This window comes from Xenopus tropicalis, chromosome 5 (assembly GCF_000004195.4).
Source record: "Xenopus tropicalis strain Nigerian chromosome 5, UCB_Xtro_10.0, whole genome shotgun sequence".
NCBI lineage: Eukaryota > Metazoa > Chordata > Amphibia > Anura > Pipidae > Xenopus > Xenopus tropicalis.
In genome coordinates, this window is record NC_030681.2 from 132,886,380 (window position 1) to 132,903,721 (window position 17,342).

A 17,342-nucleotide genomic window follows, 5' to 3' on the forward strand; every position below is an offset into this window, starting at 1 on the left:
AACAAGCATAGTATCCAAGGCTAAAATCTACAATAAGTATTGATGTTGGTATACAGTATATGGTTTATGTATGTGAGTGTATAGATAGGTCAGTAAGGGTCTGTATGTGAGTGTATAGATAGGTCAGTGTGGGTCTGTATGTGAGTGGATAGATAGGTCAGTATGGGTCTGTATGTGAGTGTATAGATAGGTCAGTATGGGTCTGTATGTGAGTGGATAGATAGGTCAGTATGGGTCTGTATGTGAGTGTATAGATAGGTCAGTATGGGTCTGTATGTGAGTGGATAGATAGGTCAGTATGGGTCTGTATGTGAGTGTATAGATAGGTCAGTATGAGTCTGTATGTGAGTGGATAGATAGGTCAGTATGGGTCTGTATGTGAGTGTATAGATAGGTCAGTATGGGTCTGTATGTGAGTGGATAGATAGGTCAGTATGGGCCTGTATGTGAGTGTATAGATATGTCAGTATGGGTATGTATGTGAGTGGATAGATAGGTCAGTGTTGGTCTGTATGTGAGTGAATAGATAGGTCAGTGTGGGTCTGTATGTGAGTGGATAGATAGGTCAGTATGGGTCTGTATGTGAGTGTATAGATAGGTCAGTATGGGTCTGTATGTGAGTGTATAGATAGGTCAGTATGGGTCTGTATGTGAGTGGATAGATAGGTCAGTATGGGTCTGTATGTGAGTGGATAGATAGGTCAGTATGGGTCTGTATGTGAGTGTATAGATAGGTCAGTATGAGTCTGTATGTGAGTGGATAGATAGGTCAGTATGGGTCTGTATGTGAGTGAATAGATAGGTCAGTGTGGGTCTGTATGTGAGTGGATAGATAGGTCAGTATGGGTCTGTATGTGAGTGTATAGATAGGTCAGTATGGGTCTGTATGTGAGTGGATAGATAGGTCAGTATGGGTCTGTATGTGAGTGTATAGATAGGTCAGTATGAGTCTGTATGTGAGTGGATAGATAGGTCAGTATGGGTCTGTATGTGAGTGAATAGATAGGTCAGTGTGGGTCTGTATGTGAGTGGATAGATAGGTCAGTATGGGTCTGTATGTGAGTGTATAGATAGGTCAGTATGAGTCTGTATGTGAGTGGATAGATAGGTCAGTGTGGGTCTGTATGTGAGTGGATAGATAGGTCAGTATGGGTCTGTATGTGAGTGGATAGATAGGTCAGTATGGGTCTGTATGTGAGTGGATAGATAGGTCAGTATGGGTCTGTATGTGAGTGTATAGATAGGTCAGTATGGGTCTGTATGTGAGTGTATAGATAGGTCAGTATGGGTATGAATGTGAGTGTATAGATAGGTCAGTATGGGTCTGTATGTGAGTGTATAGATAGGTCAGTATGGGTCTGTATGTGAGTGTATAGATAGGTCAGTATGGGTCTGTATGTGAGTGGATAGATAGGTCAGTATGGGTCTGTATGTGAGTGGATAGATAGGTCAGTATGGGTCTGTATGTGAGTGTATAGATAGGTCAGTATGGGTCTGTATGTGAGTGTATAGATAGGTCAGTATGGGTATGAATGTGAGTGTATAGATAGGTCAGTATGGGTCTGTATGTGAGTGTATAGATAGGTCAGTATGGGTCTGTATGTGAGTGTATAGATAGGTCAGTATGGGTCTGTATGTGAGTGGATAGATAGGTCAGTATGGGTCTGTATGTGAGTGGATAGATAGGTCAGTATGGGTCTGTATGTGAGTGTATAGATAGGTCAGTATGGGTATGAATGTGAGTGTATAGATAGGTCAGTATGGGTCTGTATGTGAGTGTATAGATAGGTCAGTATGGGTCTGTATGTGAGTGTATAGATAGGTCAGTATGGGTCTGTATGTGAGTGGATAGATAGGTCAGTATGGGTCTGTATGTGAGTGTATAGATAGGTCAGTATGGGTCTGTATGTGAGTGGATAGATAGGTCAGTATGGGTATGTATGTGAGTGGATAGATAGGTCAGTATGGGTCTGTATGTGAGTGGATAGATAGGTCAGTATGGGTCTGTATGTGAGTGTATAGATAGGTCAGTGTGGGTCTGTATGTGAGTGGATAGATAGGTCAGTATGGGTCTGTATGTGAGTGGATAGATAGGTCAGTATGGGTCTGTATGTGAGTGGATAGATAGGTCAGTATGGGTCTGTATGTGAGTGGATAGATAGGTCAGTGTGGGTCTGTATGTGAGTGTATGGATAGGTCAGTATGGGGTTCACTTGAAAGGGTTAAACTTAATGGACTTTGATGTTTTTTTCAACTCAAATTACCTATGTATGTATGAAGCTTATTAGAGCACAAGTCACATGGCTGAGGGCACCTGGGAAACTAAGAATATGTCTAGCCCCAGGTCAAAAATTAAAAATTAAATATAAATAAATCTGTTTGCTCTTTTGAAGAACAGGTTTCAAGCAGGATTTTGTTAAAGAAGCGCTATTTACTGAGAGGGAGAGGTAAACTGTGATGAAAAAATAAATATATTTATATAAATATATATAGAGACTGCAAGTTGCAGGAGTGGCATAAGAAAAGAATGGACATTAGACAGTAACGGAATACTGGATCATCGGTGAGGGGTCTGTAGAAGATTTGAAGGCTGATGATGACTAGTGATGCATTGTTAGAAAAAGTTAGGTAAAATTTGGCTAAAGGAATTGGTGAAATATTTTGAAATTGACTTGAATTCAGTGTGAATCTGGAGATGAGAAATGGGAAAATGGAAACTGAGAGATGGGAAATGAGAATCATGTGCATCACCAGTTACCATTCTTATGGAATTCAATTTAATCGTTTTTTGCCTATTCACATAATGTTGAGTACTCTCTGAGTTCTCTCTTTATATAGTCCCACACATTTTCCTTTAACATTTCCCACATATTATCATACGAGCTCTCAAGATGATTAACTAACAATAGGAGAATATGCAGAGTACTGTATGGTACATGAAGAGAGTTTGTGCCAGTAAGGGTCATTAACTGTCAGTCAGTAAAGTATCACTAACCTTCAGAGCGTAACATAGAAAATTAAATGGAACTGTCAGTTATCAGACTCTGTAGCAAGGACAAGCTGTGTCACATGTCTCTCTATAGCAACTCACACCTTGTTCTTAGTGTGATTCAAACTATGTTACTGGCACTATTATATCCAGCACATCCACAGGGCTGATCCGCCACATGTTATATCTGTCAGCTAATCTACGTCACTGTTAATAATAACAATAATGCATGATATAATTAAAATAATACAGGTATAGGACCCATTATCCAGAATGCTTGGGGCCAAGGGCATTCCGGTTAAAAGGGTCTTTCCGTAATTTGGATCTCCATACCTTAAGTCTGCTAAAAAAAAAAATCAATAAAACATTAATTAACCCCAATAGGATTGTTTTGCATCCAATAAGATTATTTATATCTTAGTTGGGATCAAGTACAGGTACTGTTTTATTATTACAGAGAAAAGGGAAATCATTTAACCATGAAATAAACCCAATAGGGCTGTTCTGCCCCCAATAAGGGGTAATTATATCTTAGTTGGGATCAAGTACAGGTACTGTTTTATTATTACAGAGAAAAGGGAATAATTTAACCATTAAATAAACCCAATAGGGCTGTTCTGCCCCCAATAAGGGGTAATTATATCTTAGTTGGGATCAAGTACAGGTACTGTTTTATTATTACAGAGAAAAGGGAATCATTTAACCATGAAATAAACCCAATAGGGCTGTTCTGCCCCCAATAAGGGGTAATAATATCTTAGTTGGATCAAGTACAGGTACTGTTTTATTATTACAGAGAAAAGGGAATCATTTAACCATTAAATAAACCCAATAGGGCTGTTCTGCCCCCAATAAGGGGTAATAATATCTTAGTTGGATCAAGTACAGGTACTGTTTTATTATTACAGAGAAAAGGGAATCATTTAACCATTAAATAAACCCAATAGGGCTGTTCTGCCCCCAATAAGGGGTAATTATATCTTAGTTGGGATCAAGTACAGGCACTGTTTTATTATTACAGAGAAAAAGGAAATCAGTTTTAAAATTCTGAATTATTTTGATTAAAATGGAGTCTATGGGAGACAGGCTTTCCCTAATTCAGAGCTTTCTGGATAACAGGTTTCCAGATAAGGGGTACCCGTATTGTCAAATGTTTTTTAACGCAATCACAATTATTTTGACCCCTGGCATAATCAAGGGAAAACCCCCAAAAATCCCATTGCTCCATTCATTTTTAAACATTCAACTCAAATTATATAGTAGTTGGTTTGTAAAAAATACACCCCCCATGGACTTTTTTTTAGCGGACCTGAGGTTTTCCAAATAGGGGCCTTTCCTTTGTTTGGATAACATTTCTCATTTTTTATAATTTTAAAATTGGAATAAACTCATTTGATTGGACTGAAAAAGTTGCAAAAATTCTGAATTTTTCTACTTGTTGTGCGAGAACTGTGACTTTTTCGAATTGTCACACAAAAAGCCAGTGTCAAAAATCCGAAACCTCCAAAGTTTTGGAGTTTCGAATGGATTCTCCAAGGAAGGGAAGGGACCTCTGCCATTGGCTTCTACACGATCTTGGCAAGCTTTAGCTGGGGAATTGTTAGATTCTGATTTGGCGCATAGTAAATCTTAGAAAAGCCTCAACTACTTTTAGCGCTAAACATCTGAATCGGAATAAAAAAAATCTGATGGTTAGTAAATGGCCCCCCAAGTCTACAAAATCATTTAAACATTGAATGAACCCAATAGGATTGTTTTACCTTCAATAAGGATTAATTACATCTTAGTTGGGATCAAGTAAAAAGACACCATTTTAAAAATGTGAATTATTTGATTAAAATGAAGTCTATGGGAGATGGCCTTCCAGTAATTCAGAACTTTCTGGATAATGAGTTTTTGGATAACAGATCCTATGCAGGTATGGGATCCCTTATCCGGAAACCCATTGTCCAGAAAGTTCCAAATTACGGAAAGGCCGTCTCCCATAGACTCCATTGTACTTGATCCCAACTAAAGTATAATTAATCCTTATTAGGGGCAAAACAAGCCTATTGGTTTTATTCAATATTCAAATGATTTTTAGCAGACTTAAGTTATGGAGATCCAAATTACGGAAAGATCCCTTATCCGGAAAGCCCCAGGTCCCGAGCATTTTGGTGGAAGTAATGTATTATTTTTTCTTTGTATTTGTATTATTGAAAGATGAAGAGATGAACATACAAAGACATTTCTGTTGTAGAGGCCTCTATAGTTGTATTTTTGACTTTACTTGAAAAATTGTTACTTTTCTCTTTATAATCCTCTTTATCTTGTCTCAAATTCTTCTTATTCTTCTTGGAAATCCGGTAATTCTCTCACTAGAAATAAAATAGGAATATGGCTTAGTGGCCAAAGGAGAATGATGAATGGTGATGAGGGTTTCGCCAACAGATGTGGCCAAACAGAATAATCAAAGCAGCAAAAGGAACAACTCCATATGCTTGCACCCATTATAGGAAAATTGTTTCGAGTCCAGTTGGGGAAAACAATGCAATTTTGCCCGTAAAAATGATTGAAGCGAGCGCTATGCTGCCTGGTGTGGGCAGCCATATTGGAACTTTAAAAATTAGCGTCCAATCATCATTTATGCGCCGCTCAAGTTACAAGAGGTGGCAAAAAGCCTCTCCTGGTAGCTGAAGAGTTGAATTATTAAATCAGAAATGTGTCTGTTCAAGTGCAGAGAGAGCAATTGAAAATGCAATCCCAAAATATCTAGAAATCCTATTGCTTTATGAGTAATGTGTAACCACTGGGAGAATGTAATAAAAGTCATTAACAGAAAACAAAATGTGCAAAGCCAACTATTTTTGCATTGTTCAACCACTTTTCTATTTATGCATATTTAAAGAGGAGTTCCGCCCAAATAATACAAAAAAACATTTGGCTTGATGAAAGGAAATGTAATTCTGATCAGTTTTCCAGCATACACTTACTCAACAGTTCCAGTTACTCTTAAATTGTTTAGCTATTAAAAGCCATACCTTTCTGTCCCTTGCCATTCTCTTCACTTTTGCCTTGCCTGCATGTACCACAATGAAGAAGCTGTCAGCACTACTCCATCCAAGACTCCGATTCCCACAATGGAATCAAGACGAGTAGAACAGACAACAGAAAGAGACAGATACTGATTTTAATATCAAATACATTTAGAAGATTTCTGAAATCATTGCAGTTGAATAATGAATGTACAAAGGAAAGTTGCTTAGAATAACAAGGCAACATTTCTGTTATTTAGAGTGTGGGCAGTGCAATTGTTAGTACAGATATCTAGGTTGGACTTGTCCAGTGATCACTGCACTGAGATAGCTTCACTGTTTAAAGAATGATAGGGGAGATGAGCAATTGCAATGCAATGATTAGAAAATGATCTTTGTGGCTGTCTGGTAATTTTGTGTATTATTGCATGGCCTTGGCAGTGCGCTAGTGGGACTAATTGCTGAGGTGTGGTGTCCCCTGAGAGCTCAGTAAGCCATTGCTGTCACCTCCCTAGCTCCTAGCATTTGTCAGGCAGCCATAAGTGTTATGATAAATAATAGCCAGCCCTCCCTTTGCACTCTGCAATTACTCTTTAATAGTAAGAACTGGCCTGCGCTATAGGCTACAGAGAAGACATTCGGTGCATGGGCCCCATCTGTGTAGGCTTTACATCGATCTCCATTTGCTTTGATGCATATTCAGCACTATATTTTAGGCACAAATTAGCTGAATGTTCTCTTTCCAGTTCTTTTCAGAGCAGAGCAGATTATGGGAGGTTTAACCCCCTCTAGTAATAACATGTAGCACCGAGGTTAATTCCTTTACCCCAGACATTAAGCATCCCATCTAACAAGGTTGCTTTTCTAAAGGATTACTTTTCCCAGTGGGTCCAGTTATAATCCACTGTCAGTCTGTATCTAATCCTAAACAGAACATGATTTCATTATGTCCGTGGTGACTTCTGATGGAGATTAATCACTTCCCAATAAGGTTTATAATAATAACCCCATTGCTTATCCAGCAGAGTACAACCTGTGGCTCTCTCTTTGCCTTGTTAAACTGTAGCTCATATCATTATCAGTCAGTGGCTGGTTCTGCATTGTGGGAACTGTAGTTTAATAGACTGCACTTTGTAAATAAAAACAAACATAACTTTGGTGTGGTTTATTGATTGATAGTTAAAGCAGGAACAACCATAAGTGGTAATAAACTGCCGGCATTTCCTGCATACTCCATGGAGCAAACTTTATATAAACCGTTTATGTTACTTTGGGGTGGGTTTTCCAGCCCTTTACCTTGAGCTGGTAATTCAGGTTTTAATCACTGCAGGAAGTCTTTATAATGAAGAATACTATCATCTACACTGCAGTCATTTACTGAATGTTTTGGTTCTCCAGCACAAACCTCAAGGTCATCTCCATTCTTCCTTATAAATAACCATAACCCTGTCAATGGCAGGCACAGTACAGCCTAATGAATATCAACATGTGCAGGTCAATAGATTTGTATCTTATGAGGACCCAGAGAATTCCGCATGTTAAAGGCAGGGAACTTTATGTTTCTGTTATACCAGTATGTCTGTGAAGGTTCTCATTCATCCAGGTCATGGTATCTGCAGTAATCAATCAAATCAGTTGGACATGCTGTGTTTTTCTTAAAGACGTTTCACTAGTCATTTTCTGAAGTTCAGAAGTGACAATTTATTGACAATTCAGAAGTTGAGAGAGAAGTTGAGAGAAAGCCAGTCGGATGACTAGCAAAACGTCTTCAATAAAAACACAGCATGTCCAGTTGATTTGACTTATTACTACAAGATATGTTGTACTAGTGGTTTCTAGAATGTGGGCTGGGGATTTGAACACTGGCAGGGGATGTTTAGCTGCCCTAGGTCAGTCTTGGGCTTGCAACGAATGCTTGTTTGCTCTCCTTAATACACCTGAAAGCCAACCCTACATATCAGAGTGACAATTAGAGCAAATACTTATGCTTGATATCCTAGATATTTATTGATCTATGGCTGAATAACTTACACCAATGTTTTCCTATACTTGGAACCTTGTTATGAGCTAAAGGAACCTTCAAATAGTCTAACAATCATTTACTAAGGCTCATTTACGTCCCTAAGAGTAAGAACCTACGGAGCGGTTGTGTTGCCCTCGATAGATCTCTATCATGGTTGACAAACTGCTCCGAAAATGCTTTCCACCTGCAACAATAGGAGTCACCGGTGGAACGCCTTTTGCATCGCTTCAGTAATCCGAAGTCGCACTAACTTTCCTCCTGCAGGCAACTTTGCACCACTTCTGAAAATAAAGCGATGCAAAGGGCTTTCCAACTGCTCCGTGGGTTCTAACCCCAATCGCAGTAAGCAACTTGCGCTTTTCCCCCACAGTCACTTGCAACTAAAACCACTTGCATTAAAGGTACTTTCATCAATATGTGCTCCCCATGCATCTCTTTAGTTGCGCTTGATATCGCTCAGTCCTTCCTGCCTTTTGTTCTGAATCAGACCTTGTTGCAACCATTACACCTCTTGACCAGGCAGTTCCCTCAGCACCCTGTGTCAATTGGCATGGCACACTTGTACCGAAAAAATAGGTGAAATAGGTGATCACCAGTAATCATGGCTGGCAGAAAATATTTGGCACAACCCGGCCTGATATGTTACAAAGCACACACGTTTTGTCCATTTTGGTGAGTCAGAATCAACTGCAGTAGGTGCAATGCAATTACATTAAGAGAATTGCCCATTCGTGCCTGCAATGTTTTTGGAATTGTGGGGAAAATGGTGCATTGTGGGAAAAAACATGGCAATTGCACTCAAAAATATACTTTGCTCACTACATTTAGGTAGGTGAATGTGTTCTACTGTGTTATACAATTGTTAAAGTGCAGAGTAACCAAATATTTGGATTGATTGGCTGCTGTGGGTTCCACATAGGAACTTCTCAGATTTAAAAACTTTTTTTGACTTTCCATTTTATGTTGACTCTTCAGCTGATCTTGCAATGACACAGATTAAATGCTAACAAAAGCAATATTCATTCCTACTGAACACAGTGCCATTAAATGTTTTAAGGTTCTATATCAACATGTTAACCTAATGAATTTTCCCTTGCAGACATGGTGGCCATTGCCGACGCGGGTCATATCACAATACTTGCCATTTCTGCGGCCGGAGGACTGATTTTGCTCATTTTCCTGGTGACCTGTTTCTTTCTCAGTGGAAGGTAAGCGTTCTGCTAAAGTGTCCTCTGAACACAATGAAAAACCCTAAACGTTTCCCCTACTTCATGGTAGAAAATAGATAGATAGATAGATAGATAGATCAATATATAGATAGATGATAGATAGATAGATAGATAGACAGACAGATCAATAGATCGATAGATATCATAAAGGTGAAGGAAAAGGCAAGACAAGATTCTTATAATTCTCACTCCTTGGCATTCAAATCCCTTGACCATGATATCAGTGTCGTCCTATGCCTACCCTTTAACCTTCCATCCATTGTTGGCCTACAAATCCCAGCATCTCCTGACAGTTTAACAACAGCTGGAGAACTACAGGGCGGATGGGCTTTCTGTGCCTGTGCAATCATCACTCATCTTGTTTCTGCCTTCAACTGCAGCTCTGCCAAGGTAACCTTGCAGAATGTATTTGTTTCCAACGGACTGCCTTATTGATTAGAGTTCACAGGCTAATGATTACTGCAGCTTGTTCAATAAACCATCTTCACATATTGTTATCACAAAACTCCCACACGCCGATCGGATCTTTTTCTTAACAACCAAAACTTATTACGAATTGCTACAGCCGTTTACACACCGTAGAAACCAATAATTAGGATTATAGTATTCAATGTAATGGCACCTGTTCAATTTCTCAAATCATTGTGGGCAACAGTCATATGTTATTCTATTTTATTTAATTCATTTGCCAGGAGCAGATTTATCCCAGTCATTTATCTGAAGAATTGAATTCCATATAAACTAGGAATGTTTTGATGGAAATTGTGATGTGGCTAATTTTTTGGAAAAATGTTTTATATTCTGTAAGTGGCCTTGAGAATTACCACCATAATCTAATGATGCAAGAATCCCAGTATCCCACCATTATCCGAAAACCCGTTATTGCTCCTTCTTCTCTGTAATAATAAAACAGTACAGGTATCGGACCCCTTTTCTGGAAACCCATTATTCAGAAATTTCTGAATTACGGAAAGGCCATCTTCCATAGACTCCATTTTAATGAAATAATTCACATTTTTAAAAATGGTTTCCTTTTTTCTGTAATAATAAAACAGTACCTGTACTTGATCCCAACTAAGATATAATTACCCCTTATTGGGGGCAGAACAGCCCTATTGGGTTTATTTAATGGTTAAATGATTCCCTTTTCTCTGTAATAATAAAACAGTACCTGTACTTGATCCCAACTAAGATATAATTACCCCTTATTGGGGGCAGAACAGCCCTATTGGGTTTATTTAATGGTTAAATGATTCCCTTTTCTCTGTAATAATAAAACAGTACCTGTACTTGATCCCAACTAAGATATACTTAATCCTTATTGGAACCAAAACAATCCTATTGGATTTAATTACTGTTTAAATATTTTTTTTGTAGACTTAAGGAGATCCAAATTACGGAAAGATCCCTTATCCGGAATACCCCAGGTCCCGAGCATTCTGGATAACGGGTCCCATACCTGTACCTTGTTTTTTATCCTAACTAAAATATAATGAATCCTTACTGGTGTCAAAACAATCGTATTGGGTTTATTTAATGTTTAAATTATTTTTTAGTAGATTTAAGGTATGGAGATCCAAATTATGGAACAATCCCTTACCCGGTATACCCCAGGTCCCAAGCATCCAGGTCCCATACCTGTATAACAGTTGGCAAGCTGGCCATATATTTGGTCTACCTCCATTAAAGCAGATCAGCGGTAAAATGCATTTTACTGCTGCAAAACAAACAAGAGCTAAGTGACATCACATAAGCGAGCTAGCCAGTGGGAATGGGTCTACATTATAAACATGGGAATGGGTCTACCTTGGGCCAGGTGGAACATACATATATGTATAGCTCATGGGAAATGAGGCAACTACCACCCTATCCAACCACTTTGGTCCTGGGTCCGCATAAACAAAATGAAACCAGAATAGCATTGGGGAATGGGGTTACTGCCCAACTCGGTGAACCCAGACATGGAACACAGTGACTGCATCTTTCACAAGTGAGTGCCTCAGATGCTTCTCATTAGTCTGGCTGCATAAGGGAAATGCAGAACATTTATTTTTTAATTTAAAACCCCTAATTTGGTACAAGCAAAGTTGTATCAAAATGTAGATAGGAAATCCATTTTTTCCTGATGATTGAACTATGCATAGCTGCCATCAGAAACCACAGGGCCCCATAATCTTTAACTGGCAAGCCAATCCCAAGGGGTAGCAGGCTGTCAGCTCCCTACCTGTACATGTCTCTTTAGGGATGGGCACACATTCAGCTGCAATCTCTGCCCCTTTCAGTAAGGTTACCAGATTTCCAAATTAAAATCCGGGGAAATGAAAAATATGCTCAAGATTTGTATACTGCGACTACTTTTGGCCACTCACTCATTGCTGTATACCCACTCAACATCACAGCTGCCTATTTTAGTCTTAATAATATTTCCCTAGACATTGCTTCCCTCAGCAACAGAATAGCTGGCATGGGAAATTTGATGTGTGGAGAAGGGGGTCAGGTGGCTAAATATAACTCCTGTCGTGGGATAGCGATAGCAATGATTGGCTGGTAGGTGGCTCTATTGCAATAGGGACAGCCAGGGATCGCTTTCAGACATGCCTGCTGGGGTTATTTTTTCTCTGGGACATGAAGATTGCATAGTCAAGCTTGCAGTACCCCCCTTCTTCCCCCACCCAACCCCCACAACAATACCACCCAACAAATTGGAAAGAGAAGGCTACGGTATTTATTAACATTGATTTTGACATTTTATATAACACATGTACATAACACCATAACTTGTTGTAACAGCACTGTTTTGTATTATGAGCATTAAACATCATTAACCAACTCTACCAATACTCCTAAATAACTGATCCTGAGCCCAGACCTGGAGCCTGTCCAGCCGACTGTCCAAGTCCCTCTCTGAGGTTATGCACCTCCCCAAGGACCTCAGGCCTACCACTCTACCCTTTTTCCTTATCAGTTGCCCATTTGACTTCCCCCAATGGCTCAGACTCGAGCTACCCTGCTACTGTGACTTATGCACCTCTGCCTTATACAGGGAGGGTGGGAGGGACGCTGCTGTGTCCTGCACCCTTGCAGCTGAAAGAAAGTCGTGAGTACATTTCCGGGCCCACCTCCGATATCCCTGTACCTAGCAACCTTAACCAATAGCTTGTTCTAATGAAACTGAACGGGGGGGCTGCCTTCCTCACATTGACATGCCCTGCTTCCCTCTGTTGCTCTCCGGTTCATTGGGTTCTAGGGAACTCAAAACAGGGTCAGTCCCCCTGAAACAGGGACTGATGGTAACCTTACCTTTCAGAGTCAGCAAACCTATTTAATTGGATGGTATGTATCTGACTGGATCCTCCAATACAGGATTAAATGACAGCTATTGCATGCTAGGGAGAAATAAGAACATCCCATTATGTCATTATTCAGGGAAAGGGCTACAACAATAATATATATTCAAGATCTGTACAAAATACACCCTCTGGAGCTGGCGATGAAGGCTTGAGAGCTACGGGCTGGATTATAAACATGTGGGTTGCCCACAGAGATATTTTGCCCATGTCCTTGCCACCAAATGATATTCTCTGAGAAACTATTCACTGTAGTTACGTTCATGCCAGCAATTTAATGCAAATAAAATTGTTTAACAAAATAACACACATAAAAGTACCATCTGTTTAATTCTGGACTAAGCTTAACTGCAATATAAACATGTATCGTTGTCCTGAAGCAATAGGTTGTTTGAATAAATATTGCAAGCGGTTCATAAACATATGGAGTATGCAAAATTAGAATCAAATCTAAATGCCGTCTGGATTAGACAACTAATAATTATCTGCTGCCATATTCAGTGTTTCCAAGTAGATTTGTTCTGTAGTTCACTCCGTTGGAGAAGGTGTAATGGCTATGCTGAGGCGCAACCCAAAAAGCTTGTGGGTAGATCCTATGTTATCTTGTGAAAATGGACATAATGCCTTCTGGTTGATTCCTATATGAGTAATATTTAGGTGTCCTTTATAGGAAGCAAGATTGCTTCAATTTAACATAAACCCTGCTTAACTATTGTCCATATTTGTTGCCTATTCTAACAACTGTGCTGTATGGAAACCACGTGGGTATACACTTGTTAGTGTGGCATAGAGTTGCCATGGTACCTTCACCCGTATCTGGCACAATCACTTAACCACATAACATTCCATTTTGCTCAAGAAACCACATTTTTTACTCTAAGGTGACAATCATACTTAGGGGCAGATTTTCCCATAATCACTAAAATATTTAAATGAAATTTGATTAAAAATAAGGACAAAAATGTGAATGCATTGAAGACAAAATATTAAAGTGGTCCTTATGTACCAATGATGTTCTGATTGTCAATGACTGCTTAAGCATTGAGCATGGAGGAAATAAGCATTAATACCATTAATAACCATTTGGTTATTACTGGCTTTGAATCTGATGCAAGTTTGCAAGTATGGGACGTTTAACAAAAGGTTCAACATATTCAAACTATTAATTTGAAGCCAAATTGCAGTGAATATTGTTGCCATGGGACCTTTTATGTGAATGACCTTTTAAGGTGAAAAAAACAATATGCTAGAAACGTGTGAAAAGATAAAGAGGGAGTCAAGGTTAGAGCTATGTTGGGCCGCCCCAACCCTGTATTTATGCCTAGGAAACAATTCAGACATTTTTGCTAAATCTGCCCTGGATTTATCAAACTGTGTTTGTTACATGTCAAATGACAGTATACACTGTGATCACAGAAACAATCAATGTAAATATATTTTGATGCCAATCTAAAGTCTACAATTACACTATTATTTTCCAGCACTCTAAACCTGGCACAACTCATTATAGTCAATGGGACAAACTCAGGCAGCAAACTCAACTCTTTGTGCATCAAAATTTTATACTCCCCTGCGCATTTGTATTAAATTTGTATACCGTTCTATAAATATGGTGATTTTACACTGTGTTCTGTGGCATCAGTGGTATATCCTATGTATTTTTTTACACACTATAGAAATATAATTTATACATTTTTCCCATTTCACTTTAGTCTAAAACTGTTTTTTTTTTTAACGAGAAGGGCAGTTTTTTTTGGTGTTTAAGGCAAAAATAATCACCCTGTTTTCTATACAGGTATGGGAATCCTTTATCCGGAAACCCGTTATCCAGAAAGTTCCGAATTACGGAGAGGCCAGCTCCCATAGACTCCATTATAAACAAATAATTCAAATTTTTTAAAATGATTTCCTTTTTCTTTGTAATAATAAAACAGAACCTTGTATTTGATCCCAACTAAGATATAATTAATCCTTATTGGGCACAGAACAGCCCTATTGGGATTATTTAATGGTTAAATGATTCCCTTTTCTCTGTAATAATAAAACAGTACCTGTACTTGATCCCAACTAAGATATAATTACCCCTTATTGGGGGCAGAACAGCCCTATTGGGTTTATTTAATGGTTAAATGATTCCCTTTTCTCTGTAATAATAAAACAGTACCTGTACTTGATCCCAACTAAGATATAATTACCCCTTATTGGGGGCAGAACAGTCCTATTGGGTTTATTTAATGGTTAAATGATTCCCTTTTCTCTGTAATAATAAAACAGTACCTGTACTTGATCCCAACTAAGATATAATTACCCCTTATTGGGGGCAGAACAGCCCTATTGGGTTTATTTCATGGTTAAATGATTCCCTTTTCTCTGTAATAATAAAACAGTACCTGTACTTGATCCCAACTAAGATATAATTACCCCTTATTGGGGGCAGAACAGCCCTATTGGGTTTATTTAATGGTTAAATTATTCCCTTTTCTCTGTAATAATAAAACAGTACCTGTACTTGATCCCAACTAAGATATAATTACCCCTTATTGGGGGCAGAACAGCCCTATTGGGTTTATTTAATGGTTAAATTATTCCCTTTTCTCTGTAATAATAAAACAGTACCTGTACTTGATCCCAACTAAGATATAATTACCCCTTATTGGGGGCAGAACAGCCCTATTGGGTTTATTTAATGGTTAAATGATTCCCTTTTCTCTGTAATAATAAAACAGTACCTGTACTTGATCCCAACTAAGATATAATTAATCCTTATTGGAGGCAAAACAATCCTATTGGGTTTAAATGATGTTTAAATGATTTTTTTAGTAGACATAAGGTATGGAGATCCAAATTACAGAAAGACCCCTTACCTGGAAAGCCCAGGTCCCGAGCATTCTGGATAACAGGTCCTATACCTGTATTAGTTTTTGAAATTTATCATTGAATTAGAATATTCTGACACAAGATACATTCTCACAATGGAAATCTATAAAAATATGTCTTTTTGACAAAAAACAGTTGGTCAATGATTGTCAAGTTGCCAATAACCATAAATTCCCTTCAAAAACCCAAACATTTTATGACTGTGGGATAAAGTTATTTTATTTATAGGTATAAAATATAAGCATTTATTTATAAAGTGAAGTATCATGTACTAAATAGTATAATGCTATTTAAAGGAGATCCATGACCAAATAGAGTAACAAGGTTGAAGGTAATTTGCCTTTATATGGGTCATGGAAACTGTAGGGGCAAATATATAAAGGTATATAAATTATTCTATGCTAAAAAAAGACGTAAATTGGTCTAAAATATAAGAAGCATTTATAAAATGTTGTTTGTCAAACTTCCATGTCAAATGACAGCATAAATCATGATCTCGGAAACAATGTGAATTATCTGTTATGCCAATCTAAACTCTACCATTATTCCACACCGCTTTACAGCTGGCACAACTAGTTAGAATCAATGGGACAAATTCAGGCAGCAAAGGATTTCTGGCATGCAAACTGGTATAAAATGCTATACATACAGTACTTTGTGTTTCAGAAATATCTTGTGTAAGGTTATTTCACTGAATGCGTGATGCATTGCAAGTGTAGCAGCTCTATGGAAATGGCTTATATAGGGATGTACCCCCAGTTGTATAATGTAAGTATATTAGAAGTCACAGGGGAAATGAATGACCATATAAAGGTGCAAGGCTGTGGGCCAAGTGACTTTTTACAGTTCATGGAACTGCAATTTGATTTCCAGTATCCTAATATTTAAAAAGCAGGGGTACATCATTTTGTGGGATGGAGCCTGTTACTTACTCCCAAATCTTGCAGAATCCTGGCCTTTAAATGGAATGTACTGGATTTGGAAGAAGGTTGTACTGGTTTTCATAACGTTCAGGAAACCAGGAAGCTTGATAAAGGGTTTAATACCTGTGATATATGTGATATGTGATTTTATGTAGTTCATTTAGTAGCTGAATACAAGGCAGGTCCAAACAAAGACACATATGTTAATATACAAATATACATATGTATTTGTTATATGTCTCAGCCAACTCCAATCAATAGATATATATAGATATAATATATATATAACTAGATATCAACTAGCCAAGTAGTATTAGAGAATCCACATTCCAATGCACTCTGAGCACTCATGGGTTTTACACCATAGACCAATATGTGTTTTATTTTTAGATCCGTTTATACGCGTTCCTGCTGCGGTTCTAACCCACCTCACCCTGATCCAAAAAAGAACCGTGGGTACGCGCCCTTAATGATGTAAGTTCTGCATTACTTATTATCACAAAAGCTACAATAAGCGCATCCTTACAATGGTAACTGCGACTTTTTGCTAAGGCAGGAACTGTTGATTTCATTTAGTAAGCATTTTACCTGGCTTCTTTTCTCTGTGCCACTGTCCCATTACTTCATCCGTCAGTCAATTTCTAGGTGGTTTTGAGCAGCTGCATTAGTAAATAGTGCCCTGTTATCTGGTCCAATTCTATCAACCATTCATACTGTCCAACTCCTCTATCTAAATAATGGCAATATGGTACACCTTTTTTCAACAAAGTTTTATTTCCATAACAGATGTTGGCCTCATCTTGCCATGGTAGTAGATATAAATTGACATGAAAGGGCACATGTATGTCCACGCAAGCATTGAGCAAGTGCAGTTTTTTCCAATAATTTATAATTTCTACCAGAATTTCAGTGTTATTGTGGTTGCAAGAGGGCAATGCAA

At 38.3% G+C, this 17,342-nt stretch overlaps 1 protein-coding gene across 3 annotated transcripts in view; it reads left to right on the plus strand.

Annotated features, from left to right (window-relative positions):
* The window catches only part of LOC100494929 (ephrin type-A receptor 3), a 145,686-nt gene that overhangs the window by 77,125 nt on the left and 51,219 nt on the right, over positions 1-17,342 (plus strand). For 2 of the 3 annotated variants that reach the window (XM_004917767.3, XM_012971375.3), the window contains 2 exons: positions 9,126-9,234; positions 16,793-16,876. In XM_004917767.3, the coding sequence (XP_004917824.1) occupies positions 9,126-9,234; positions 16,793-16,876 (193 nt within the window). The remainder of the gene's footprint in view (positions 1-9,125; positions 9,235-16,792; positions 16,877-17,342) is intronic. The other variant, XM_002939924.4, reaches the window with a different exon arrangement.